This window comes from Centrocercus urophasianus, unplaced genomic scaffold (genome assembly GCF_019232065.1).
Source record: "Centrocercus urophasianus isolate 14NV4802_14NV808 unplaced genomic scaffold, USGS_Curo_1.0 seq_30, whole genome shotgun sequence".
Taxonomy (NCBI): Eukaryota; Metazoa; Chordata; class Aves; order Galliformes; family Phasianidae; genus Centrocercus; species Centrocercus urophasianus.
In genome coordinates this window covers 11,764,684-11,792,241 of record NW_024884867.1, presented here as the reverse complement: position 1 = coordinate 11,792,241, position 27,558 = coordinate 11,764,684, and the positions used below count along the sequence as shown (strand labels likewise).

Below are 27,558 nucleotides of genomic sequence, written 5' to 3'. Positions count from 1 at the left end.
TGGTGCTGCGGTGCTGTGTTGTGGTGCTGCGGTGCTGTGCTGTGGTGGTCTGGTGCGGTGCTGTGGTGCGGTGCTGTGCTGTGGTGCTGCGGTGCGGCGCGGTGTCCCCGGGCCGGGCTGCGGGCGGGGCGCGCGGCAGGATTGGCGGGCGGGGCGGGGCGGGGCGGGACGCCGAGGCGGTCCCCGGGCGCACCCCGCGCTGCCGTCGGCGGGCGCCGCGCTCCCGGCCGGGCAGGGCCGGCACCATGAGCACCGGCACGCGCTACAAGAGCAAGCCGCTCAACCCAGGTGAGGCGGCGGTCCGGTGCGTGCGGTATCTCCGCCCCGCGGCCCGCCGCGGCCCTCACGCCTCGTTTTCTTTTCTTTTTCTCTCCTTTCCGCCGGCTCCCGCCGCGGGCATCCCGCCCTCGCCGCCCCGCTGCCGCCCGTCCGCCCCGCAGAAGAGAAGCAGGTAGGTGGGCTCCGCGCCGGCCGCGTGCATCCGGGAAACGGCCGTCGCGCTCCCTCCGTCTCCCCGCGATTCGCTTTCTTTCTTTATTTCCCGGGTGCGTCGGGCGGAGGAAGGCGGCCCGGGGGTTGCAGGAGCCGTTTCAGCATCGGCCGCTGCCCGCGGCACAGCCGCGCCGCGACGTGGGGTGTGGTGATGCAATCGGGTGACATCGGCAGGTTTTTTGGCTCTCCGTTCGGCATTCGGAGGCGTTCGGGGTGTTTTACAGGAAGGTGATTTTCTCTGCGGAGATCGAACGTCTGCGTAAGGGGGAAGCAGCGGAGCGCCGTGCGGTCCGTCGCCCCGATGCGGGCTGCCCGCCGTCCCCGGGCTCGGAGCTGCGGCCCCGCGGGGTGGGGTTGGAGGTGCGGCACGGAGGAACCCCCGCCCCGCCCGGCTCGCGCCCGCTTCGGGGTCCGCTTCCTCGCCGAGCGAACGCCTTCCCGAGCCGGGCGGTGCTGCGGCGCTGCCTTCCCGAGCTGCAGCTGCGAACTCATTGTGCGGCGGCGGGCGGCCGCCTGGCCCTGCTGGGAATGGTGCTTCCCTACGGTGCGGGCGTGGACGCTGAGAAGGTAGCTGTGTGTTTTTGGGAGCTGCTGACTGCAGTGAGAGAACAAAGTAAATCTGGTGGCAGTAGGACGGTGGGGACTTAGTGGGTGATTTTTTTCCCCTAATCTGCTGCATTTTTTGCTACTGTTATACAGTTAGCTGTTAGTATATTGTTATTATTTCGATTCTGGTTGTGTTTCTATGGGGAAATAAGCCAGGCTGTGTTCTGAAATTGCGGGGAAAAAAAGTCGGTGTAAGCTGTGAACTGAAAGCGAGATCTGTGACCCACCGTGCTGTTCTTTAGCTTGTTTTGAGACAAAGAGCGAAGCAGGAGATGCATACAGCTCCTTTCTGCTGCTCCCCAGGCTGAGAAGCAAGGAAGACAGAGCACTTTGTTCTAGATGCTATCATAATTCCTGCAGGCCTTTGTCACATCTGGGTGACAGCCCTGCCCCACTGTGTCAGTGTGTGCACAACAGCTGAGCTCTGCTGGGGCCGGAGCGGCCTCTGCTCAGGTGTGCTGCTGTGTGCATGTGTGTGTGTGCACAAAGGTGCTCAGGTGTGCTTCTCAGGTGTGCTGCTGTGTGTGTGTGTGCACAAAGGTGCTGAGCACAGAGCAGGGCTTGTAGGACAAAGGCAGCTGGGCTGTGTGCCTGTGCCGGCTGCGTTCCTTGTGGATGGTGGAGGGAAATGAAGCTGTGAATACAAAGCAATCTGCTGAAACATGAGCAAACGTATGGAAGCACAAATTATATCTTTATTATTTGAGAGCAGGGCTTTTCTTTCTGTGCTACCTGGTGCCAATCCACGTGCATCTGGTAGCAGGTACCAATTTAAAAGGTTTACTGAAGCTGAAATTCTTGCCAGAAGCAGTAAAAAAAAAAAATAAATAAAATAAAAAATTAAATATGATATGAGAGCTAAGTGAGGGCAGAACAACAAATTGCATGTAAGTAATGTCGCTTTTGGTGACATCTTGATAATGTTAATGACTTGCTGAGTACACATAAAGGAACAATGTGGTGTCAGAGAATGTGTTCATCTTCCTTACAGTGTGATTGTGGCTGATGCGTTGTCTGGGGCCAGAGGACTCTGATTTGTGGGTCTGACTCACAAATGCTAGCTTTTATGAAGAGAAAACTGCAGGAGATTCTCCATCTCCCTGATTCCCAGTTTTTCCACGCTCTCTGTTTCTGATGTCAGCTCTTGTTTGACACTGATCTCACTTGCCATTGAAGTCAGTGGAGTTTTGGTACTGGTCTCCATCCACCTTTCCAAGGGAGAAGGGTTGTGGTTTAGGACCCTGGACCAGGAAAACCAGTTTCTGCTCTGAAGCTGTACAGCAAGTTGCTTGGTGAGGCCAAGCTCCTCACTTCAGCACTGCTGCAGTTGAGTTGCTTTCTCTCCTAGGAATTCAACTGGAGCCTCTAATGGGGGATTCTCCTGGAGGGGCTGGGGAGGCAGATGAGCAGCCATTAACAGCGGGTAGCGAAGGACAAGCAGTGGAAATGGAAATATGGAAATGGAGCAATTTGTTGAAAGACTGTTTTGACTCAAGAACCTACAAGGGCAAGTGCAGCTGATTGGCACCACTGAAGCCCAAGGTGTTGCTGTGGGAGTACAGGTGAAACCTCCTAAGTGCGTCGTCAGACTGGAGTCTCCTGGCACGCTCCTGCAGAACATGCCTCCTATTTCATGCTGTTGTGTTTGTTTGGGGTGTGACCTTGTCCCGTCGCTGGAACTGGCTCCTGCTCACTCGTGTCTCTGATGTTCTCTGAAGTCTTTGTTCCTCGTTAGGTCAGCGGGATGGGAACACCTTCCCAAGTTGATCTCTCCACCCCATCGAGTTGCAAAGTTGTTTGGGTGTGGGAGCAGAAGCGTTCTGGTGGATCCAGTTCTCTTAGTGGGTTTGGAATTACAGGGCTGTGCCTCTTGTGTTCAGCTTGGTCCTTTTTTCTGCTTAAACATATTTTGAAGTAGTCTGCTTCTCAGTTAAACATATACATGGGGGTATCGTGTTTAAGAAAGATGCTGTGCAAACAGTTGTTTGGCTGTAAAAATGCTGTAACTGTAAACCCAAACATTGAGAACTCCTGAGTTTGTTGCATTTTTGTTTGTATTTGGAATTTTATGTTTTCAGAATCTATAGCTTTTATTACTTAGGGAAAAACAGCGACAAAAAGCAGAGATTTCTGTTTGTGGTACAATAGATATTACAAAAGCAAAGATGTCTCCCATCTAAAATGGCAACTGTGCCAAAATAGAGCATCAATTTCAGGCCAGCCTTCACCTCAGTCCTTCTGGTGGCCTTATCAGATAGCCCTGGTAGGTGGAAATCCCCTCCTTCCCCTTAGTTTGTTCTGAGCCACAGCCTTCGCCTTTTATGATGAGAAGAACCCAGAGGGGCTTATAAGAACTGCATGAGCTGCTCTGAAGGCTGTGCTCCGCGTGGTGCAGAGGTACCTGAGGTGTTCCTGGGTGCTGTGTGATGATCCTACAGTGCTCCACTGTGGGCAGGGGGTTGTGGCAAAGAGCAGAGTAGGAGGAGCAGCGATTCCCGTGTCCTGAGCTTGGTGAGGATGACCTTAATGTCACCCTTGATTTCTGTGTAGGCGTGTATGTGATGAAAATTGATTAGCTGAGTTGTGAAATAGGCGATAAGTGCTGTTTGTGTGCGAGGCTCTGATGCTTGCTCCTGCTCTGTGTGGAATTGCAACCAAGTCTGTGCTGGAGCAGCATGGAGGACTCCTACCTGTGTTAGATGCCTGCGGCATTTTTATCTTCCATCTGTTTTCCTTAAAAGAGCTGCTCTTGTGATCTTGTGACCCGGGGAAGGTTCTGCTTACTGGTGCTCCTACAGAACTGCATGGAACCTGGCAGGCAGAGTGCACTTTTTCTCAGGGTTAACGCTGTGATTTTATAGTCGTGACTCTTTGAGTCACTGGGAGGAGCAGTAGGGATCTGTTCCTGTGCACAAGTCTGACACAATCTGTATCCATTCAAACGGAGTGGGTTGTGGTGAGGGTTTTTTTGCTAGCAGAAAGCAAGGTTTTGTGTTTGCAGCTGGCGAGGGGAATATTTCAGCACAGCTGCGGGTTGCACTGGGTGAGGCTGCTTCACTTTGACTCTCTGTGTTGAATTCTCTTCAACCGATGTGTTTTCCAGCCTCAGTCTTACATCCTGGCTCCTGAGAAATGCCTGCCAGAAGGGGAGCCGTGCATTAGTCACAGGCTCTAGAGGTGGATACTGGAAGCACTTAAAGCAGCACATCTCTGCTTGTTTTTCTGTTGTCCCAGTGTATCTTGGCCAGACAGCATTGGGGTGGGAGCTTTTACTTCTCCGTATAAAGCCTTGAGTGTCTTTTTTTTTTTTTTTTTTTTTAAAAAAAAAAAAGCCAAATTAAAAAGGGAATTTTGGTTCCTTCCCTTCCAAACTGGGCCAGGGCTCAGTGCTCAGCACAGTGTGTCCAGAGCCGGGTGGGACTGCGGCAGGTCCTGGCGTTCAGGTTCTGACTTCTTGCCGACCCCTGTCTGAACAGCCCTGCTGCAGGCAGCCCTGTGTCTCACAGGTGGGTTATTCTGAGCTCGGAAGGTGATCTCCATCCTTAGGCTTCTTTTAAATATTTTTTTCCTTTTTTTTTTTCCTGTTTCACTTCTTGGAAAAGGGCCATAAAAGCAGGTCACTGCATGGCTACGTAGTGACACAGAACTGCTGGAGAGCTGGGCACAGCCTGCCTCCTGCTCTTCAATTATTTATGCTCCAAATGGGTAAAATGGTCATCAGCACAGGGCAGGGGAGAGGTTCAGCCTGCCCAGAGCTACTGGCAATATGCAGTTTATGAAAAGGAGGCGTCCCCATGTGGGGATTTTTATCCCTTGAATTTCCATGAACTGTTTTGCTACTTACATGCAAATCCAGAGTTCTGCTGTTCTTGTGTGAATTGTGCAGAGCCCCTTTGGGCACAATGTGAGTGTGGCAGGTGCTGTGCCTGATGTTAGCGAAGGGCAAAAACCCCAAGGGACGCTTGTGACACTGTTGCTCAGCTGCTGGGTTGCAGCATGCTGGGACATTGCGAAAGGCGGTTTGTAATTGCAAAGGTGAAAGTGTTGTTGCCATCTGAATACAGAGAAACCCATTCCCTGGATACTTTCAGGCCTCCAGAGTCCAGGAGCCTCTTACAAGCTTCTAATGCTCTCAAAAATGATACTAGCTTCATGTGGATACTGTTCTCTGCTTGGCTATAGTAGCAGGAAATAGACTTAATGTGGCCTGACAGTCCTGTCCCAGCCTTTGAGCAGGGAGACAAGCTTTGAGTTCGGTGTCTTCTGGAGCATCCTCAGTTTGGGTCTGAGTTGCTGGTTATTAAATACCCCGTACAGTGGGGGCTGTGCATTCAGCCAGCTGTGCTGTCCCAGGTTGGGTCCCTGCTGAGGTCTTTGGAGCTTTGCTAAAGGAGTTACGAATGTTCAACCCAAGAGGCTCCCCTCCCAAGGGGCAGCTTTGGGTCACCCCGCACTGCAGTGGTACTGCTGTCACTGTGCTGCTGCTGGCAGCCGTGTGTGCTGAATCCAAGCGTGGAGAGCTGTGCTCCACCTTTGATACTGCAAGCACTTCTTGCTGAGACAGCTGTTGACTCAGCCAAAAGGGTTTATCTCATTTCTCTTCCACTTTAAGTGATTCCTGGGCTACTTTTTTTTTTCTGGATAGCTGTGCGTGAAGTGACGGGCACCTTCCTTGCTCACCTTCACAGGTTCTTTCCTGACCAACAGTGGTCTTTGTCCCCTTCCTGCCCCAGACTGAGATTTCCTTGGGCAGTGACATCTCACAGAATAATCCTCCAGTTCTCAAGAAGGGAATGTATGGCATCTCAGACAGATACATTGTGTGACTTCAGAGGTCTGTCAAGCTTATGCAAGTTGTCTTGTAGCATGCTGAAATAACTCCATGCGGGCTGGACTGTGTGTGTGTGTGTATGTCTGCAGTGCGGTCAGCCTGGAAGCTCAGAAAGAATGTTTGTCTGCTGTTATGTGTTCCTTTTGTCCCAAAGAATCGTTCCTGGAGCTGTGAGGAAGTTTGCACTCAGTGTGTTCCCACAGTGATGTTCAGAAGCTGGATTTGTGTGTGGTGCGTCAGAAGAGCTGGGATCAGATCCCAGAACATGTGCTTGTTGTCAGCATGTGTGCTGCTGTTCATCCACAACTTGGTATCCCATAAATACTGTTTAAAATGAGTGGTGGAAGGTGGTGCTGAGTGCTGGGAGGAAGGATCTGTGTCTGCGGTGCTGCCTGGAGCGGCTGGACTGAGGAAAGCAGAGGAGATCTTTTGTTAGTCCCAACTCAAGTGAAGAGTCCTCTATATCTTGAGGGGCTGAATGGATTAGTACTCTTAATTCCCCCTCTTTTGTATGGGTGCGTTTCCAGTATGTTAATTAAAATGCTGCAATTTGCTAACACTTAGCTTTAGGCTGCAGCACCGCTCTGGGCTGTCGCTCCCAGCCCTTACCTGTGGAGGAGAGCGTGCCCAGGGCTGCAGCAAAGCTTGGCTCAGTGTTGGCCAAGAGGAGCTGAAGAGGAAGTGAAACCCTGTATGAGTATCTGCAAAGCTGTAATGCCAAGAGGGGGAGGTGAATTGTTTAGCTTTAGTACAACTGTCTACTCCTGAAGTCCAAAAAAAAAAAAGTTGTTGTTTGTTTTTTTTAAGAGAAGTCTGGAGCTCATTTCTGGAAGAAGGTGTAGCCACAGTTCAGAGATGCTTGAGATGGCAGACACTGCTGGGTACAGCTGGGCAGCCGTCAGGTGCTGTGCCATGGCAGCACAGGTTGAGGGAGGGGTGAGGTGAGCGTGGTGTGCTGGGGATCTCATACTGTGCTTCACACTCAAAGTGGGCTCTGCAAGGTGTGAGCGGGATGTCAGTCAGAGGTGGGAAGCCCTTGATTAGAGTTTAGCTCACATCTGTTGGGCTGCTGCTCTGTACAGCTGCTCTCACCCTGAGGTTAACTGCTGGTGGCTGGCCCATCCCTGTCCACCAGTGCTGTACTGTGTGTCTGTTCAGAGCTGGAGAGTTGGGCTCCTTTGCTTGCCAACTTTATTCAGCTCAGATCTTTGCTCTTCCTGGGAACTTTGGGAGTGCCCTGTTTGTTTTGAAGTTCATTATCGAGAGTGTCCAGGGTTTGTGTGGGGCGCTGGGATGGCCTGCCTTGGCCTGACCCACCCGGGGCAGCCGGTGCCATTCCTCTGGAATGACTTCTGGCCCAGGAACCAGGAGCTGGGAATGCAGTCTTAACAAATAAACCGCAGGAGCATGAGTGCTGGCTGCTGGAGCCAGGCCATGGGGACCAGCTCAGCCCGCTGACCTCTGGACATTCTCGGTGCAGAAACGAGGGAGAGGAAGAAAAGATCCACTCGGCTTGTGGGAAAAGAGGCTTCAAGAGTTTGACGTCTTCCTTCTGCTTTCTGTGAGGCAAAGCCCGCAGATACAGCTGTGATCTGCGCTCCTGTGTCTGCTCCGTTTTGCCTTGCAGACCCCTGAGCTATGTGAGCATGCAGAGAACAGGTCTTTCACTGCTTTAGTTTGCATTCCTGTTATTTTTAAGATCACTTCCCAGACAAATTGCTTCACTTTCAGCAATCTGTAATGTCTCTTGGCTATTCGGTCAGCCTGAGAACTGTTTGAATCCTGCCTGCTGTGCTCAGCTCATTCTTGCTGTCACACACACATGGAGTCTTACATCCACTTTTAAAATAAATTGCATACTACATAAATTACATATCCAGGTGAAACTTGAGTTACAAAGCTGAGCATCTGCTGGCAGCCTGCCCTGCTCATGTTGTCCTGTTGCTCTGCGTATTTTGAAGCTCTTCTGAATCTCTGCAATCGGTGTTCAGTGCTGTGAATATAGAATTGGAAATGCCCATCTGGATCAAGAGTAACTTCCCTTTACCCACGGCCTGCCATAAAAAAGATGTTTATGGCCCTTAGGATGCTATAGAGTTTCTGAACTGCTCAGAAGAGGTGGTCAGGCAGCAATGGAAGGAGCATCACAGCCTCAGGTTGCTGGTGTTTGCCCTGGTTCCTGGGGAATGGCTTGTAGCAAAATCCTGCTGCTGTGATGGCACAGTACTGAGATAAGCAAGTGTGTGTGCATGGCAGAGAGGGGGGGATGCTGTCTGAGAGCATCTCTTCTTTCCCAGAGGCTGCGTGTGCATCCCTGCTTTGATGGCTCCTGTGCTGTGCCTGGGGCAGTGCTCTGGCTCCTTTAGCTGTAGCACACAGAAGGGAAGCTGCTCGTGCCTTGCTCCTGAGTTTAATACTTTGCTGTTCGTCTGCTTACTTTCAAGAACTCTCCTCCCCATGAAAGGAACCCTTGGCAAAGTGTGTATTTATGAGGGAAGCAGGAATTAGAGCAGACAGTTATTTAGCAGGACTCTGTGCTTCTGGGCAGTTAATCCTGGCACATGCTTGGGAAGGACTCCAGGTCCATGGAGCAGCTGAATGCTCTGCCTCTGCTCCAGGCTGTCAACCCTGGGGCTGACTCTTCAGAAGCTCAGACCAGACCTGTAGAGGTAAGAAAGCCAGAGGTATGTTTTGCACATACTGAGTATGTGTCAGACCTCAGTACTGTCACATTGTGACAGTGATCCTCTGAAGCATTACTCCTGTGGGCAGGATGTTTTTGGGGAGCAGGAGCGTGTCCTCTTGCCATTCAGGTAAGTGTTGCTTGGCCCACCCCTCCACATCAGCTCACGCCATTTGACTTCATGGGAGTTTAAATAGAAGCCAAACCAACTGGATGAAGCTTGAGGTTCCTCGTCCTCAGTGCCTGCTCTATTTGTCCTGCTGGTCCTCATGCAGCAAGGCCATCTCATAGCTGTGTGGTGGCGTTATTTTCAGCAGCCCTCATTAATGTCAGTGAAAGCTTTTCTGTTTGAGCTGGTAGGGTCACTCCGCAGCAGCTGCTCAGAGGCTCCAGCCAGTGCCAGGCGTTCCGCTGCCTGCTTTGAATGGCCAGTGTCATTGGAACGTCTCCCTGCTCCTCCTGTGATCCTGTGTCATGGGCAGGTGTTGGTCAATAGTGGAATTGTTCTTCTGGTAAACAAGTGATGGTGTTACTGGAGTTGTCCTTCATGTAGCACAGTGCAGGGCGTGCGTGGGATTGCTAACGAGGGATATCACGAGACTTGTTGGTCTGAAAGCTTCATGAACCATCTTATTTTTCCCTGCAAAGTGTGTAGATGTTCATTCATATTTGCTGTTCCTCCCCTGCATCCTCCTCTTGGTCACGTTTGGTACTGAAGTGTGTTACAGCACAGTGGTGGGCATTTCAAAGGCTCTGCTGTGACATTACCAGCAATGCATGTCCAGGAAACACCTGGGTGAGGCCCTGCTCTTGCCTCATCAGGCATCCTTTTTCACGTACGCCCAAGGGTTGAGGTAATTTGTGGGGGCCTGTGCATATCTGGTGCTCAGAGCCTGTTTCTTGGGGGTTTATGGCTTCCTTTAATGAAAAATAACCTATTTTTCTTTCCTTATTATTTTTCAAAAAACTCGAGGCGCCCACCATTTGGCCAGTGTCCTTTCCTCCAGTGGAGAAGACAGATCTCACTTCGTGTTCTTAAAGCAGTGGTTTATAAATGAGCCTGAAAGGAAAAATTGATTTCCTCGCATAGGGCAAAATTGCATCAGAGAAGAGTCCTATCAAAACTTCACAAACCTGGGCCATGAATTAACCCTGACACAACTGATTTTACTGTGAATATCCCACTGATGAGATGTGCAGGTAAGGGGGTGTTACCTGTGTGCACTTAGCACCACAGCCCCTGCTTCCTCACCTGTCCCTCAGCAGTGCTGGTGCCAGCACTCCTCGCGTTACAGATTTTGTACCCCTTCTCATCTCGGCATTTGCTCACTCTGTGCAGCCTGAGGGCACGAGGCTGCAGGGGGTGGAGCTGTGTCCCTGCCGTGTAGCTGCTTCCGTTTCTGTTGGATTGCTTCACAGGATAAGCGCAGTTTAGCAAATGCAATTTTTCTACCTCGTTGCTTCTGAGTTCTCTCTAACATTGAGTATTGCTGTGCTCTGTGTGTCCGACAAGCACAGCATTTACAGCCAAATGATGTTGTCGTGTCTGATATCTTCGTTAGGCTGGTTTCGTTTCTCTGACTTCCAGAAATCCAGTATAATCACTTCAAAGGTGACATTTCCAGGAACTCTGCTTTTCCAATGCCTGTTCCTTATCTCCTATTTTGCACCTCCTTTACCATTCTTGTTATTTTTGGGTGGATCCCAGAAAAAAAAAAAAATGGATGAGTCAACAATACCATTGAACAAAATGCACAGGAGTGAGAAGATTTAGGACTAAGTTGGATTGAAGGAGCTCTGTGCTAAGGTTTCTTCCTAAGGCTGTGATTTTTGGTAATGAGAGAGGAAAGATGCTTCTCAAATCTGGTAGAAAGCACCATCCCTGGGATTTGGTTGGAACAGTAACAGTATTCCTACTCAAACTGGGTTGCCATTTTTTTCTGCTGAGTTAGCACCAGTGCAATTTGCCAAAATGGCAGAATTGAGCTCTAAAGCCATGCTTTCATGGGAGGAGCATAACAGCAGCTCTGATGTTCTTGATGCTAGGACTAAGCACAGCTTTCAGTCTGAATGGCTTTTACTGGTATTTTGGGTGAGTGTCCTAAAAACCCACTCAAATGAACAGAAGGAATATACATGAGATCTTTGCAGAGCGTTAGTGCGTGCAGTGTTATTCATGTGCAGTGCTTTGAACATAAAATGGCTGCCTGTTCCTGCACACACCGAGCAGCTGAGTGCTGGAAAAGTGTGAAGGTTACAGAAAGTGGGAGACCTACAAGCAGTGCTGTGGGTTCTTTCTGCTACAGAGCATGGTTCAGTTCTCCAGCGTGCCTGGGTGCAGTGAAGAGCACAGCCCCTCTGGAATGTCTCGGAGCATCCTCAAGGGCCCAGCAGGGTAGGCTTGGTGTTAGCAGTGGAGAGAACTTCGCTATGGTTTTAGGGGTGACAGAAGAAGGACTGAAACCCACAGGGGAGAAAGCTCTTGCTTTCATTGTGTTCTTGTCTGGTTGATATCCCAGGTTGGCCCATGGAATGAGGCTGGGAAACAACTGAGGAACACCCGAGGAGCAGCAGTTGTGCTGTTGAGCCCCAGGAGTGCTGTGTGATCTAGAGAAACTAGCATAGAATTGACAGTGCAGGTGCTCTGGAGTTTCAGTCTTTTATCTGGTTGCAGGAAATTCTAGAAATATGTGGCATGTGCACACGACAGTTTGTGCACACAACAGACATCTCCCTTGCTTCTCTATCCGCTGCATTTACAGTGGCTCCCATTACTTCATGGTAAAAAGAAGTTACCGCACTCAGGGTTGCTTTGGCCAGCCACTGCTGGGGCACATGCTGAAGGCCAAGGCCACGTGTATTTCATGCATGTGCTGGAGCTGGTCAGGGTCCAAACAGCACATGGGTTGCAGCAGTTGTTTTTACTCACAAAATGGCCTCAAGCACATTGCAAGGAGAGACAGGGAATTCTGGAAGGGGCTTGTAAAACCTCAGTGCTTCCCTCTGTTAGAACAAAATCTGGTGTGAAGGAACAAAATCATGGCCCCAGAGGAGGGAACAGTGTGACCATGATATATCTTGGCTGTTACTGCTTGAGGCCCTGTTGGGCACTGTGGTCAGTTCAGTGCTTCCAAGAATGAGATACTGATTCATCTGTGGTCAATGTGTGTTGTGTTTTTTTTTGTTGTTGTTGTTTTTTTTTTAAATGATGCCACTGAACAATTGGTCTGGTTGCTGCTTGTCAAGCTCGGCTGGGGCAAAGATCTTTTCCTGTGCTGCTGACTTCCATTTCCATCCTCCTTGCTCAGCCGGGTTCCTTGAGGTGTGGGTTAAGGACTACCTGATCTGGATATGCTGTCACTGTGATCGGTGTGGTGGCCTGGCTCACATTTAGTGCTGCCTGGGTGGGATCAGTGACCAGTACAAATCACTGCAAACTGCACGTGCACAGGGAGAAAGATGGACTGCTGCAGCACAGGCATCTGAGGGTCAGCAGCTGGAGCTGGGCACAAGGTGGAGCAGTATGGCCAAACTTATTGGGCAGCACTGAGCTGTGATTTCTCCCCAGAGCTCTGCTTGGCTTGGGTTTGGGAAGCTAGGGGTTGAGCACAGTCCCATGCAGCATGTGTCACAGCCTGGTGTTCCTGCCAGGTTCCCTCTTGCAGGGGAAGGACAGAGAGGAGGGTGGACGGTTCTGGTGGCAGCTGACTGGGAGCCAGAGATTGATGACGTGTTGAGCTTTTAATGGGGAATGTGCTCCACTGATTTGGGTTTCCCTCCCCACCCATCCCCACCCACTCTTTCTATTCTGTGGCACAGTCTTGAGAGCAGCTTGAGAACAAGTGGTTTCAGACTGCCGGTGACCTCATCCATCTCCAGCTCTGAGGTGGAGCAGTGTTTGGAGCTATAACCACAACTTATGTTGCTGTTTCAACACTGCAGGCAAGAGGCTGATGCTGTGGGGAGAGCCTGGTGCTTCCCAATCCCTTCGTGCCCTTGCTGTGTGTGGGGTGGGATCTCCCAGCCCATAGTGCCCCTTCTCCCTCCTGAGGACCTTCCTGCTAGCTCCTGACGTCTTGCTATTTGCCAGGGTTTAGGGCTGTTGGCTGCCGTGCTGCTTGGGGAAGGGGTGCAGCTGGGCAGTGGCACAGGATGCCTGCTGCCTGCAGGATGTGTGTGTGTGGTGGGAGGTGGGGATGGCTGTGGAGTATTTTCTTTCTGTTCTCATCTTTCTAAATGCTGGTGGAAGGGGAGGAAGTAGCAAGGAAAAGAAGACAGAACAGAGTCCAAAGAGCATAGCTGGGCAAGAGGCCTTGCTGGAAGCACCAGATATCAGAGCAGTTCCTGGTGAGAAGTCAGGCCCTGTCTTGTAGGGTGCTGAGCTGTGCTGGGGAGCTGAGGAGAGTGCATGCAGAAACTAGCGGAGCATTCTTCCTGGCATGGCAAAAGACCCTTCTTTCTGTTCCTGTTGAGGTCACTAAGATTTTCTCCAGCACATCTTAGTCCAGAATTCTTGGACTGTGCTGATGTCCACTGAGCGCAGTGCCTCCTGTCTGCTGAGGCTGCCCTGCCGAGCACAGCCCTGGACTTTGGCATACGAGCGAACTGCAGTGAGCACAGCCTGAGCGCTGTCTCACAAGTCATGCGGGGGAGTCCAGCCACTTCCCCTTAAGCCTGGATTTCTTCTGGCACAAACTCAGGCTGAAGAGATGCTGAGCTTTGGCAGGCTACGGCTGGGAAAATAAAAGCAGTCTTCTGTTTCATCTGTGTGACTGTAGAGGAACCTCCCTGACTCTGGGTAGGCAGTACTGAAGGGGGGTAAGAGGAATTTGCTTTTCTCTTGGCCTCATCCCAGGTGGTACCAAGACTGCTGCCCAGATGTAAATTCCATCCCACCGTTGCTGAACAGAGAATTTGACTCTTCTTTGGATCAAACTAGACTTCTCCTGCCCCACTGCCCCTCTTCCCTCTTGCACTGGAGGCAGATCCTGCCATTTGTGTCAGTTTACAGTCCCGTTTTCCTCCTTCCTGTTGCAGAGCTGTCTTCTCACCTGTATATGATGTAAGTAGGTGAATAAGCAGGGGTTTTGTGTTAAATGCCGCCTTTTTCTCCTCTCTGCTCAGCATCCCCAGCTCTACTGATGGCGATGGAGTGCAGAGGGTGGGTAAGTGTGGCTGGCTGCGTGACAGAGCAGCTCTGCCAGCTCTGTGAGAAGGGCTCCGTGCCGTCGGAGCCCCGAGGAAGACACGCTGGTGATGGAGGACTTGCAGCGCTCGCTGCTTGGTGGGGCTCCGGCCATCTGCGCCTCCTGCGTGCCCTCCCCAAAGGGGCCGCTGAGCCCCGAGCCGTTGCCACTCGCCGTGTCTGTAGGGTACAATAACGCTAATGTGTCCGGGCGGCAGCATGAAATGGGCTCGTGTGTCTGGAACAAAGGAGCCTTTGTAGCAGGCCCTGCCGCCTGCGGGAGGTTTGTCAGCTCTGCGCTAATGCGGCTCTCCGTGCCCAGCCGCGCTCCCCCGGCTCGGCGCTGAGCGGCTGCCCGGTGCCGGGGGCTCCAGCTCGCCCTTCGCTATGGGAGGTCTGCGCTGGGGTCGTGCGTGCCCGAGCACGGCCCTGCCCGGTGGCTGCGGGAGGCACTCCTGCACCTCCATCCTGCGCTCGCAGCCTGGCTGCGTGTGTGGCCCGGAGCTGCGACGTGAGGCTGCGTGCGTTCCCTGCACTGCGCCGCGTCCAGGAGCGGCACCGCGAGTACGGGGGCAGGGCTGGCGCAGACCAAGGTGACGACGATGCTCTACCTGCGGCTTTTAAGGGAGTTATTTCTTGCAGAGTTTGGCAGAGCAGGCTGAATGGGATTGCTTAACGGTGTGTGATAGGTTGGCGAAGAAGTGAGGGAAACTCCTTAGCTTGGGCTGCTGCACTACACACGCTAATAAGAGATACGCTTTGAAGAACAACCGTCTTTTCCAGCTGATGCAGGTGCATCTGGGGCTGTCACCTGGGCTCCTCAGCTGCTGTCCCATCTCTGGCTGCGGTGCTGGTGCTGCACTGCACAGCTCAGCAGAGCCGTGTCCTCAGGAGCTGCTGCCAGGGCACTGAGAGCCACCCCTGCAGCACAGCTGGTGGTGGCTGGGGTGTGAGATCGAGGGTGGGCTGAGGAGCTGGCAGTGGGTTGAAGCAGTAGGACAAGATCGTAGTGGAAAGAATTCCCTCTGTGAAGCTGTGCAGGATGCTCAGCAATTTTGATTCTATGGCAGTTTTATCCAACTGGTGGCTGGTGTCCTGGGGTGCTCCTGCTGCCACGTGGTGGTTATGTCGAGACCTGGTATGTTGTCTCTTCTGGCCAAAGAGAACTGTTCTCCAGGAAAACTCTGTTTGGTTGCCACCAACAGAGCAGGACAATGAGGACTTTGGTGAGAGAAAAGGAGAGCTTAGCATGCGGTCTGCCCATCCACACTGACACCGACCCTTCCAGAGGAAAGGCAGCTGCAGGGCTCGAGAGGGCAGGCTGGGAGGAACACGAGGTCTCTTCTGGCTCCAAAGAACACTGTGTGTGCCCAGAGAGGAAGCAGCAACCACAGGAAAAGGGTAGTTGCTGAACCCAATTTGCTAAGAATTAAGCAATATATTTCAAAGCATGAAATTGAGCAAGAGAACTCTTTCCCTCCTGAAGCAGGTGGAAAGGATGAGGCAGAGCCCTGCAGACCGAGGGCCAGGCAGTGCCAATACTGCCCTTAGTCCCACACACAGTGTCCTGTTTTGATCCCTTCCCTCCTGATGCTGTTCTCAGGAGCAGCCTGAACATTCCTCCACCACAGCAGCTGTTTTGCTCCTTTTTGGGGTGGGTGCCCATTTGCACCAAGTGTACAGAGAAATAATGCATGAAAAAGGCGTCTAGATAAAGATTGACTTGCACAGTGTGAGTTCTGATACAGAAAGAAAGAGGCTTTGGTAGCTGTTAATTTTGGGATCTTGGTTCATCAGCAGCAGATTCTTTTTGTAGAGGACAGACCAAGAGATGTGGGTATGGCTCAGTCAATCCCTCGTCTGCTGCAGTGCCATGCAGAGCAGGGATTAATTCAGTGCAGTTGTGTGGCTGCTGGGAGCAGTTCTGTTCCTGCAGGGCTGTGGCCTGTGGGTGTGTGCGTCAGAGCCTAAGCAAAACCAAGCCGGGGGCTGCTGCCTTCCAGCTGTCTTTTGCATGGAAAGGAAGTACTACATTGCTCTGGGAGACAGAGTGCAGTCCCTGTCCACTCAGGAGAGCAATGTCTCTCTGGAGCCCTTTGCAGCTGCTCCTGTGAGCCAGCACATAAGTGGAAACAGATGGCGTCATCTCAGCGGTTGGTAGGAACCTCACTGCTGCAGCTTTGCACAGAGCAGCGCGAGGGCTGAGCCACGCTCCCTGCCAGGCAGCTGTGCTGCTTCCCGGAGCAGCCCAGAGCAGGGTCACAGTACCACAGGGCCATCAGGGCCCTGCCAGCATCTTGGTCAATAGTCCATAGGGACATTCTCCTGGGAAGGGTCCGGGTGAAGGTGCATCTCTGTTATGGAAGTCAAAGGTATCCATCTGATTCAAGAAGGTATTTGCTCTGTTTTACTGCAAACTTGGCCTCAATATTTGTATCTTTTCCATCCTGGTCAGCATCTCTGATGAGGAGAAGCAACACTCAGCAGTTTCTGACTACTACTCTTAAGGCTGATAGAAACACTGTTTAAATTCTCTTTGACAGACAGCACGGTTTGACTTAGATTTTCAGTGACCTGAAGTTTTCTTCCATCATCACAGCATTTAACAAAATGTAAATCTCCTGTCAGGCCGCAGGGCAAGCAGCAGTTTGTGCAGCAGAGGTGTAACCAAGCTTAGTGTTTGCTGGAGCAAGGAGATGGAGGAGAAAGGGACAGGAAAGCATTGGACAGCATCTCCTGCTTCCCCAGGCGTGATGCGGAGCAGCTGGAAGTCTCTGTGATGTGCACCAGTGGGCTGTGAGACCTGCAGGCTCTGTGTGGGCTCGGGACATTGCCCATGGAGAACACAGTGTGCTGCAGAGTGCGTGAGGCCAGAACCGACAGATCTGCGAAGCTCAGCCTCTACATCGCTGGTGAAGGGGGAGCAGTAAATCGCAGCAGGACAGCTCTCCGTTGTGTTCTGTCAGGTGGAGATGTGTCTGTGCATCCCTGCAGGCCTTGGGGCTGTATAGCAAGCACCAAGGCCTGTGGGACCAGCACTGCTTCCCAGAGAGCAGCTGCCTGATGGCAGGACTGAAGGACTGATGTCCTAAACACTCAGGGCCTGTGTATGCTTCATCAGGGACCTCTGGAAGAGAGCCTTGGGTTGGGTTACCCTTATTTCATGGTTGCTCTCTCTTCTCTTGCTGGGGTTTTGTTTCCTGCAGGAGAAATGTGCTATGATCATTCTCTGAGAGCACCTCGCCTCCTGCTGACAGCCATGTGTGCTTCTCCCAGCCCTGCCCCGACTGAATGCTTTGTGCTGCTGCTCATAAACTGCGCTGTGCTGCAGCCGTAGCGTCGCTGATTGCATCTTCCTGCTGATTAGCTTATTGCTTCCAATTGCCAACGCCATCACATTTATTTTAATGATGCTCATTTCCTGTGTCAGTCAGGAGAAGGAGCAGGGTGCAGGTGTGGGAGGAAAACTGTTTGCCAGGCTGAAAAGGACAAATGCTTCTGCAATGAAATACTCAAACTGTTGCGCAGTTCACTCTGCTGTTTATATTGAACTAAGAGAAACAACCAGGGGAGAAAGGGAGCAGAATTTCCCTCTGACTAATGCTGCTGGATTGTGCAGGGCTGCGGGGGGAATTGCCAGGCAGAGAAACCATCAGGAGGAAAAGGAAATGGAAAAGGGAATCTAATTATCCATCTGCAAAGACAGACGTTACCCTGAGGCAGGGCCCAGCCCGGGGCAGGCTGAAGTTTGTGCAGATCAGTCAGAGGGTGCTGGGAGTCTGGGGTCGTGGGGAGCCAGGTGAGACCACGTGGGTCAGCAGAGGGAGGGTGGGAGAGCCTGGGGGTCTGAGGGCTGCAGGAGCCCCCTGCTTGGAGGGCTATGGCTCTCAGGGCCTCGGGCTGGTGTTCCTCTTGCTGGATGCCTCCCAGGATTGAAGTTTACTTTTGAGCACTGCCTTTTTTCCCTTAATTAATGGAATTAAAAATGATTTGGTGACCTAAGAGTGGGCTCATTCTCTTTTCTTGTGAGCATCTCCTACTACTCCTAAAGTTACATTAATTGTAGTTGGGAGACCAAGAAGTTGGGAACTGTCCCAAGGCAGTTGGCTTGTTTTCTCCCAGTATTATTTTGGGAGCCTTCTGGGCGGTCAGCATGATTAAAACACCTTCTTGCAGGGCTGGGAGCATCGGTGAGATGGGTGTATTGCAGATGAACCAGCAGCATGCCTGCCTGATTCCCTTTGATACCCACTGCTTGTTCTGCAGGGCCCTGCTCGGTGTGCTCAGACTGCCTTCCCCAGCCATGCCCTCAGACCAGCCCTACTGCTGAGTGTCTGATGATGTTTGGAGGCCATGATGTCCTCTCTGGTTCAGGATTCAGCCTCTTTGGTAGACAGGCCTGATCCTGCATCCCTTACTCACATGAGTAGTCGTCTCTATTTCAATGGGACTACTCGGTGAGTAAGGATAGCAGGATTGGGACCACTACCTATAACTCTGAAGTGGACCTTCTGTAGGATCCTGTCCTGAAATTTTTGCTGTCTGTGCATGTAAATGTGCATCGCGAGCTTTCCAAACTGCTGATGTTTTTGGCATTTGGATGGATAACTTGAGAGCTGGAGAAGCAGTGCCCTTCTGTTTCTGAGGATGTCACCTCTAGTTTCCGTTCTCTCTCTCCACAGGGCTCCCAGCCCAGCCATTCCTAGGCCATGGGACACGATGTACCTGTTTTTCTCCCAAGTGTTCCTGTTCTGGCTTCCCTGGGGCAGGCGGGGCCCAGCACTGCCTCTGCTTTTCCCAGCTGTGGCTTTGAGATGAGAGGGAGGGAATCTATGTCAGCCTGATTCATGCGGCAGATTTGGTGGAAACAGAAGGAAAGAAAAACAGCAGCAGTGCTGAGGGAGTGCTGCAGCCCTTCTGCGCTGCCTCTTTTCTCCTCCTGTCCGAATGGGTCAAATTTGTCACCCCCACCCTTTGCTAAGGTCTTCGTTGTGTTTGCATTGGAAGGTGCCTGTGACCCTACGTGAAACACAACCAATTGCAAGCCTGATCCAAACACTGATAACGAGTTGGCCGTGGGCAGGGCAGCGGCTGGTGGTGACCCCAGGTGGCCTCCGTGGGACCCACTGTCTGCAGGCTTACTTCTCCCCGCCAGGAACGTGTACAGCAGCAGGGAGCTCTGCCTGCAAGTGGCTGTGCCTCCTCCACCTCTGTCCAATTAGTTGTATTTCAGATGATCCTGAACAGTGATCAGAGGTGCTGGGTGTGACAGAAGCTGTGAACTTGCTCCAGAGGGAGTCAGAAGTTTAAACAAGTGGGAATTGTTGGACCGCGGTCCTGTTTCAGAGCTGGAAGTGGAGGAGTCACACAGTGCCTCCTGGGAAGGTTGGGGCAATTCAGGTGGAAGCAGGAGCACAAATACCTTTTAAAATGCAATTTGATAGATTTCTGGAGGGATTACGTGACAAAACAGCTGTGCTCCTTGAGTAAAAAGTGAAGTTTGACCTGAGAGGCTGGCAAAAGAAAGGAAATTTGGTTGCTGTGCTGATTGTGCTCATGGCACATGTGTGCCGGAGATTAAGCCCGTGTGTTGGGAACTTTGCAATGCTGGCCTGCTTTTTTCTGAGCATAAAACGATAAAGCCTGGCCGGAGCGTCAGGGCTCTGATGCTCTCCATGACCACATACCTGGAGTTTTGCTTGTAAGTTCAAGGTTTAATCATCAGAGGTTAGATCAGCAAGGCATTTTCTCACTCAGGTGAGCCTGAGTGCTATGCAGGTGATGGAGCAGCAGTCCAAACCCCGTGAGATTTACCTGCCCACGGCCAGCACTGACTTTCTGCACAGCCAGACAGAGGCACGGGAGGAGGCAGCAGGACTGCAGCTGGACTCAGACCTGCCTGCAGGAGTGGCATCTGCAGTTCTTCTGCCTCTACTGCAGCAATCAGAGTGGGGAGCATCCTCCTGCCACAAACAAACTGCTTCTCTGGCATTACCTGTCCTGTCTTGGTAGAAAGAAGCCAGGAACTGAATTTTCCTTCTGTGGGGAGTTCTGCAAATAGCTTTGCTTCAAAGGAAGAACTATAAATGTCACGATGCGACCATGCTGACCTTGTGGAGGTGTGGATATGCAGAGCTTCACCAGTCCTCTGTACAGCCCTCTGTGGGCTGAAGGTACCTGTTCCCCAATGCAATCGTGGCTGCTCACTGAGAGCAGAGCCGGAGCACAGCAGTCCTGAGGCCAACTCATTGGAAAAGCCAAGCAGAGAGCAGGCCTCCCTGCCTGGAGAGCAGGGCTGTCGCTGTGGGTGGAGCCCAGCCAGCACCATATATGTATTTAGTCAAGAACAGAATTTCCTCTCCCCGCCCCATCTCTGATCTGTGCTGTTCTCTCCTTGCCCATCATCGCGTTGTTTCTGCTCCTCGCTCGTCACGTTTGCAGCCGCCTGCACAAAGCGCTGCGCTGCGTGCCGCCGTCCCTCCATTGCCTCCCCTGGGCTGTGCTGCGTGTTTCCTGCAGCGGCCAGGAAACCTTCCTTCGCTCCCAGCCCCGCTGATGGTGTGACAGCACAGCCCTGCGTCAGCCATGGCTCAGTGCTGCTGGCGGAGCACAGCTCCTTGCCCTTTGTTCCTGGGCTGATGGTGGGCTGTGCCCTGCCGATGTGAGGCCGATGTGCTGCTCTCCAGGAGCATTTCTATGCTGTCCAGTGGTGAATTCTGCCTTCTGTGAGTTGACATCTAATGCTGTGAACTAATGTATTTTCTCTCCTCTTCTCTGGGCCCATCTGCAGCCCTGCAGGCTAGAAATCCCCTGTAACAAAGAAGAACGTAGGACAGTGATGCTGGTGCCCAGCTGCAGCTCTTCCCTCACACCGTGTCCCCTGCCCAGAGGGGCTCTCACCAAGCTGTTTTCTGGGAGCCAAAGGAAGAAAGCGCTTGTTTTTGCTCTAGATTCCCTGCTGAGCTGTCTGCGTGGGGAGGTAGGGGTTATCAGAAGGAGCAGAGGCAAAACAAGGCTTGGCTCGGCTGTCTTTGGGAGGTGGACCAACCTGAGCCTGTGGCTGTGGGTGTGCCCTGCAGTACATCAGTGTGATAGAAATGTGTTCTTTCCTTGGCTCTTCATCTCTTGGAAAGGTGGAGGAGGCTGAGTCAGACCAGACAGCCCTCCTTGAGCATTTTGAAAGCCCTCATTAGCCAAGAGCTACCTTCCTGGGTTCCTTTTCTCATTGTGCTTTCTGCATTCCCGGGCTTGGCGTCCGAGCTGGAATTCCTCCCTGGCTGCCAGTCCTGAGAGCCGTGTGTGCTGTGGGAGACAGCAGCTCCTTGTTCCTGTCTGCACTGTCAGCATGGTTCCTAGGGCCCTGTGGTTTTGCCTCAACCAAATCAATGTTGACTTCATCCATGACCCCACCATAGAAGAATGCTCCTGTTGGGTGCGGGAGGCTCGCAAGGACGCAGCGTTCTCCCTGTGCCCAGGCTGACAGATGCCTGTGGTTGGTGGCCGTGTGGCCTGCGGTCTTCAGGAAAGCGTGTTTCAAAGCATGAGAACTCTTGGAGGTTGGAAAGGGTTTGGTTACAGCTATTGTGGTTTACAGTGTGGAAGGCCATGTGACACCTCTGTGGTGTCAGAGTGAGTTTGAATGTGTCTCTGCGTCCCCGAGCCATCGCTCCTCCTGCCTGGCACAGAGCATGGAATCTCTGCTGCTCCTCAGCTGTGCATGAGCTGCAGGCCGTGATGATGGAGCGCTCCAGGCAGGGAAGCAGAATCAGATACTGGGAATCTAAGAGAGGAAAAAGGTGTCATGAGCATGGCCTGACCTACTGCTGAGCTGGGAGCAGTACAGCACTGCTTGCTGTAAGCGTTATCTGCTCCCTAAAAACATCCCCACCTCACAGCAGGGAAGAGCTGTCGCGTGAGGTGGATCAGGTGTTCTGAGAAGTGGCAACTTTTGCCTCACACGGATCTCAATCCAGGTTTCCTGAGTAGTGTTACACTCAGAAATGATTGGGAACAAAATCCAGCAAGTGGAATTTAAGGATGCTGATGGCATTCTTTGATGTTTGACATGTTTTTGTCTTACATTTCCCAGCCTTTAGGACCTTTTACTGCGACTTCTGAGGTCACCTTTCCTCAGCTTGCAGAATGGCAGTGGAGCTAACACACAGTTCTTCTTTGTCCGTTTTCTTTTCTCCCCCTTTTCCTCCCCTCCCTGTAAGACAGTATTGTAGAAACCCAGGTTCTGAGACCTTCCTGCTCTTGCAGCAGCTCCCAGGTATCTCAGTACTTTGTGGCAGAGCCTTGTGACAGCTGCATGGGGGGTGGGCCCTGGTGGATGCTGCGCTCTGGGCAGTGGCTGCCAGAAGGCCGTGGCTCTCAGTGAGGCAGCAGAGACTGCGGGTAGGAGATGCGCAGTGGTGTAAAGCAGAGCCTTTGTTCTTCCTTGCTCACGGGCAGGAGCTGCTCAGGAACCTGTGTGTCGAGCTGCAGGTTCATCCAGCACCGCCGTCTTGTGTGACTTCATTCTACGTGCCAGCAAATTTACTGCCCAGTTTCTGGAGTCGTGTTGTTATATGAGGTTATAAGCTTTTGTTTGTTTCAGATAAATTCCTTTGCAGCTTCTGTGGCTGCACAGAAAAGATGAATTGTGGATCTGATATTGCAGGCTCCCAGACTTGAAGGTTGCACAATTTTTCTGTGCTGAGCCTTTGCTGGATCTGCGTGCTTATCAAACGCACAGGTATTTCTTGATAGTTCGGAGCCCAACGCTTCTGCACGCGTCGGGATATCCGAGGGCCGCTCCGGCCGGATGAGCGGAGCCGGGAGAGGGGCGGCAGCCGTCGTGCGCGGAACTGCGGGACGGGGACGGAGCGACAGCGGGCGGTGCGTGCAGTGCCGGCCCCGCAGGCGGCACCTCCCGCGGCACGGAGGGACGGCAAGTCCCGGGGCGCTGCCGTGGGAGCCCGCAAACGTCGCCGCTCCTCGCCGAGCCGCCCTGCGCGTGTGTGCGGCCGTGGGCGGGGGGCTGCCGCATGGGTTTAGCGAGAGCTGGGAGGGAACGCATGGGTTGGGTGTTTTTCTTCTCGGCCCGCAGTGGCTGGCTGTGCCGCCGGCCGCGGTTATGGATTCGCTCATTATCCAGGAGCGGTTAGTGGAGAGGCTGCTTTCCCCGCGGACGCAGGCACAGCGAAGCCACCCGGCCAAGCTGAAGGTACGGGCATGTATTTATAGCGGCACGCGGGCGGGGGGAGCGCGGTGCCCGAGCGGCCGGCCGCTGTGCGACGGGAGCCCTGCGAGAAGCGACGGAGCGGAAGGAAGGAGGCGAGGAGGAGATGGCCGGGGGCGGCGGAGGGAGGGGAGGGGAGAGCGGAGCCCTTGGGCAGGGCGGGCGGACGGCTGGGGATGCCGTTTCCGTGCCGTTATCTCGTGCGGCGATTCTCTCTTCGGAATGGCGTGCGCGCCTGGGCAGCGCGGGGCACGAGCGGTGTGCGTGCTTTGCGTGGCCGCGTTCGGGCTGCGCTTTGCAAGCCCCGTTTTCTGCCGCAAACGCTGGTGGGCGAGCGGCTCTGCTGGTCTCCCGTACGTAGCAGCGGGCCGGAGGAGGCAGATGTACACGGGGCTGTTGGGGCTGGGAATTTATCGGCTTTCTGGCAATGAAAGGAAGCGAAGGGCACTCTGTGCTGAGGGGAAGGGCCGTGCTGGCGTGTGCAGATGCGGATGTGGTGGCCGTGCGAAGGAAGGACCGCCGAGAGGAACCGGGCGGCTTCTGCTTTCCCCGCTTCCCTGAGCCGGGAGCCGCCGCCCTGCAGCTGGCAGCGCGGTGACGCGGTGCAGTGAGCGTGAGCTGGGCGTTCAGGGCCTGGCTGGGCCGGGGGCATCGTCAGGATCCCAGCACAGCCTTCCCCATTTGCAGGCTTAGTTCCAGAAATAGAGTGGGGGCCATTCTTCAAATTTTCTGTGGTCCTGTGGTGTTTAATTTTAGCACTTTGGGATGCACTCAGCAAGCCTCATTTATCTCCAGGATAAATGGTGAAGTTGCATGATGTCTGCTTCTCTGAATAGCACAGCCATAAAGGAGATGAGGAAGGACTCAGGGGTGATGGAGACTTCTCTCATACCTGCCTCTCTCCGTGGCTGTAGGACAGCAAATACCTTGATAATGGGGATCTCTGCCCTAGGCAGGATCAGGGCTCAAACCTTCTGGTTCCTTGGCTCGAACCAACAGGGAGAGCATGGCCTACCAGGAGCTGAGCGGCTGCCTGGGTGATGGAGGATGCAGGGACGCAGCGTGCTGAAGGAGGGTGCAGACATGTTTTGCTTGGCGTGGGGGGTTTCTGTTTACAGCAAGCTCCCAAACATCAGCAGTATCTTTTGGTGGGCTCTGCTGTGCTGCATGCAGTGCGTCCCCAGGCATGGGACAAAGGCAGCGTGAGGAGGGCTGCCGGCAGCACAGCTCCCATCGGTGCTCTCCATCATGTGCACGGTGGCTCTGCAGACAGCATCCATGTTGAGTACTAACAAAGATTGAGCGATGTGGGGCTTTGAGCAAGGCTAGCACCAGGCTCAGAAGGTTACTGGGGCTCCTTACGTGCCACACTGATTTTGGCTGAGATGCCTTGCCTGGATGAAGCATGCATTGTGTCTCAAAGCTGAGGTGCGTGAACCGTGGGATGCTCTGGCTGCGGTGCAGGGGCCAAGGTGTTCTTTCCCAGGGGAGGGCTGTTAATAGAGTTGACCACTCCGCACTGTTTCTCCTGCATTTCTCACCTTTTGCTCTGTGCACGTGATGGTCATTGGTTGGGTGGGGGAGACAGAGCTGGGGATGGATTTTCCCCCACAGCTCCAGCTGCCTCCTGTTGTGGGAGGGAAGCTCTACCCTTGAGCTTGTGCTCAGCGCTGCCCTGCTTTGTTGCAGAGGAAATGGTCACCTGAGCCACAGGAAAAGGGCAGCATCCTGCGCCAGCTGGGATTTGCATTTATCATGAAGCATCCTGATTCTACACAGCTATGGGGAAGCACCAGCAGTACAGTAAATCCACGCTTTCTTGGTTGGGCTGAACAGAAACAAGAGATCAGGTTCAGCCAGTTACACCTGGCTGAAGTAAGCAGTGTTGCACCAGAGATCTCCGCTGTCAGCCTTTAGTCAGCATTTAGTCATTTTTTAGTTGAAAAAAACAAAGAGAAGAAGAGCAACACACCCCAAGCCTCTGCTGTGGTGTTATTGGTCTGTGCTCAGTGCTGCTTCACATGTAAAGTCTCTGGACAGAGCAGGCAGTTTTTCTTCCAAGGCTGCTAAAAGTCAGCAGAGGTCCATTCCCCGTGCCCAAACAAGAGCTTGGCTGTGTGAGAGCTTCTATTTGTCCCCATTTCTTCCTAAGCTCATTTGCTCCATTCCTTCTCGCCTTTCTGGGCTGTGGGTCTGGCTTCAAAACTATGCAAGAAAGGAAGAGTTTGTCAGGGTCTGTGTTGCTCCTTGTGTGCCTTCAGTGCCCTTGTGCAAAGCACAGTGTTTCTGTGGGGTGGCTGCAGCTTTTGTGTGCTCAGGGAGTGGGGACTGTGGGGCAAGAACTCATTCGCTGGCAATACCATATGTAATACCCTCCCCAAAGGCACCTTGCCAGTGTACTGAATAATTTTGCATCACCCCACTTTCTGTGCTCCTTGAGCTTCCATCTCCTCAGAAATAACACTGGAGATTATTCAGGATTACCTCTTACTCACCCAGGAGTGGCTGTGGCAGAGCAAGAAATAAGCCCCTCTCGGCTCAAGCAGAAGCCGAACCACCGCGCCTTCGGCTGCTCAGAAGCCCAGGGGCGCTAATCACAGAGTCCAGCTGCACAGCTCTCTGTGGGGAGAGATGCACAAATCATACAATCGTAGAGCCTTTCAGGTTGGAAAAGACCTCTAGGATCATCAGGTCCAACTGACAGCCCATCCCCACCATGCTCACTGAACTGTGTCCTTAAGTGCCACATCTCCATGTTTCTTGAATGCCTCCAGGGATGGTGAGTCCACCTCTTCCCTGGGAAGTGGCTGTGAGCTGGGAGAGGTCCCTGAGGCCTGAGGATGTGTGTGCCATGCCTCACACCGCTGCCAAGGCAGGGACCCACCTCTCCTCCACCCCTTGGCTCTGTCTCGGGGCTTTTCAGCTCTTCTGAATCCAACTCCCTGTTGCTTGAGCAGGAGCGGTGGCACACCCTGACCTGCTTCTGTCCGCCTCTGCCCTGCAGGACCATGAGAAGCAGTACGTGGGCTTTGCCACTCTGCCGAACCAGGTCCACCGGAAATCTGTGAAGAAGGGTTTCGACTTCACCCTGATGGTTGCAGGTGAGGCTGCCCGGGGTGGGACAGCTGGGCCCTATGGTGGGCACTGAGCGTGGCTTCTCCCCCAGTGGGGTTGGTTTGGGTGGTGAAGGTAGGGCCAGATGGGGACTGAGGGAGAGAGAGAAGAAAAGGGAGGATGGAGGAACTGCAAGAGCATGTTTATATGAGGATTGAGACATCTTGCAGCAAAAGTCCTCCCACTGCTGGAAAAACGTAATGCCCATAAACAGCTCTTGACAGCTCATATCTCTCACTTCCTCTGCCTCAGAATTTTATTTGTAAGTCGATTAGTGGGTCATGTTGCTTGCTTTTCCCTCCTTCCCTTTGCACTTTGTCAATTAGGAGAGTCGGGTCTGGGCAAATCCACGCTCGTGAATAGCCTGTTCCTGACAGATCTGTACAAAGACAGAAAGCTCCTCAATGCAGAGGGTAAGTTGGGGACAAAGGGGGGGGGGGGGGTAAATAGGTCCTTGTATCCACAGGTCCACCCTGTCCTAGGGCCTGGCTCCTTGCTTCAACAGCAGCTACAGGCATGGCCTGATCACAGCCCTGGCTGTGTTGCTGTGGTCTCCTTTGCTGGCTGTCGAGGCACTACTAGTATTTCAGCAAAAATGGTTTGGCTGTAGGGTTCTTCAATTCCATGAAGGCAAGATAAGGCTGCAGAGCAGCACCATGCCTTTGGGATGAAATGCTGAGTTTTGTCTTTTGTTCTTGGGTGTTGGAGTGCAGTAGAGATTCCCCTTTCCAAGCGATTGGACAAAATGTTTGGAACATCTGGGCTGCAAGCAGCATGACAGTTTTTGTGTCAGAGCTCTGCCTGCTGCCTGCCCCCCTGCTACACCTTCCCTGAGGCTCCTTTGAGTACGATCAGGGCTTTTTGAAATTCCTGTTATTCCCTGTGCTCAGTGATAAGGGGAGCCAGCCTGTTGTGGGTGTGAGTTGGAACCCCCACCATTACTGCAGGGCTTTAACTCATGTGCTCCTGTTCAAAGAGAGAATCAACCAGACAGTGGAGATTGTCAAACACACAGTGGACATTGAGGAGAAGGGTGTCAAGCTGAAGCTGACCATAGTGGACACACCGGGCTTTGGAGATGCTGTTAATAACACTGAATGGTGAGCAGGCTGCAACTTGACCACATCTGTTTTCTGTGGATGCTTCACTGAAAGGGGCTCTGACAGTGGGGATGGGATGATGCACCATAGTCCCTAGGGACAGCATGCTGTTGCACACATGGTTTGGTTTTGATTGAACTGTCCTTCTCAGCTGGAAGCCCATCACTGACTACATTGACCAGCAGTTTGAGCAGTACTTCCGTGACGAGAGCGGCCTGAACCGAAAGAACATCCAGGATAACCGAGTGCACTGCTGTCTCTACTTCATCTCGCCCTTTGGGCATGGGTGAGAGCTGCTCCGGGGATGGGGCATGACTCAGGCTG

General features: G+C 52.9%; 1 protein-coding gene across 3 annotated transcripts in view; it reads left to right on the top strand.

Moving 5' to 3' along the window:
• Positions 1–214: 214 nt before the first annotated feature.
• The window catches only part of SEPTIN5 (septin 5), a 35,579-nt gene continuing 8,235 nt past the window's right edge, over positions 215–27,558 (top strand). Inside the window, exons 1-6 of one of the 3 annotated variants that reach the window (XM_042828772.1) lie at positions 215–288; positions 441–451; positions 26,025–26,121; positions 26,461–26,547; positions 27,111–27,234; positions 27,386–27,520. In XM_042828772.1, the coding sequence (XP_042684706.1) occupies positions 246–288; positions 441–451; positions 26,025–26,121; positions 26,461–26,547; positions 27,111–27,234; positions 27,386–27,520 (497 nt within the window). In that variant the 5' untranslated portion in view covers positions 215–245. Of the gene's footprint in view, positions 289–440; positions 452–1,000; positions 1,060–22,870; positions 23,006–26,024; positions 26,122–26,460; positions 26,548–27,110; positions 27,235–27,385; positions 27,521–27,558 lie in introns of those variants that run through there. The other 2 variants (XM_042828773.1, XM_042828771.1) reach the window with 2 other exon arrangements.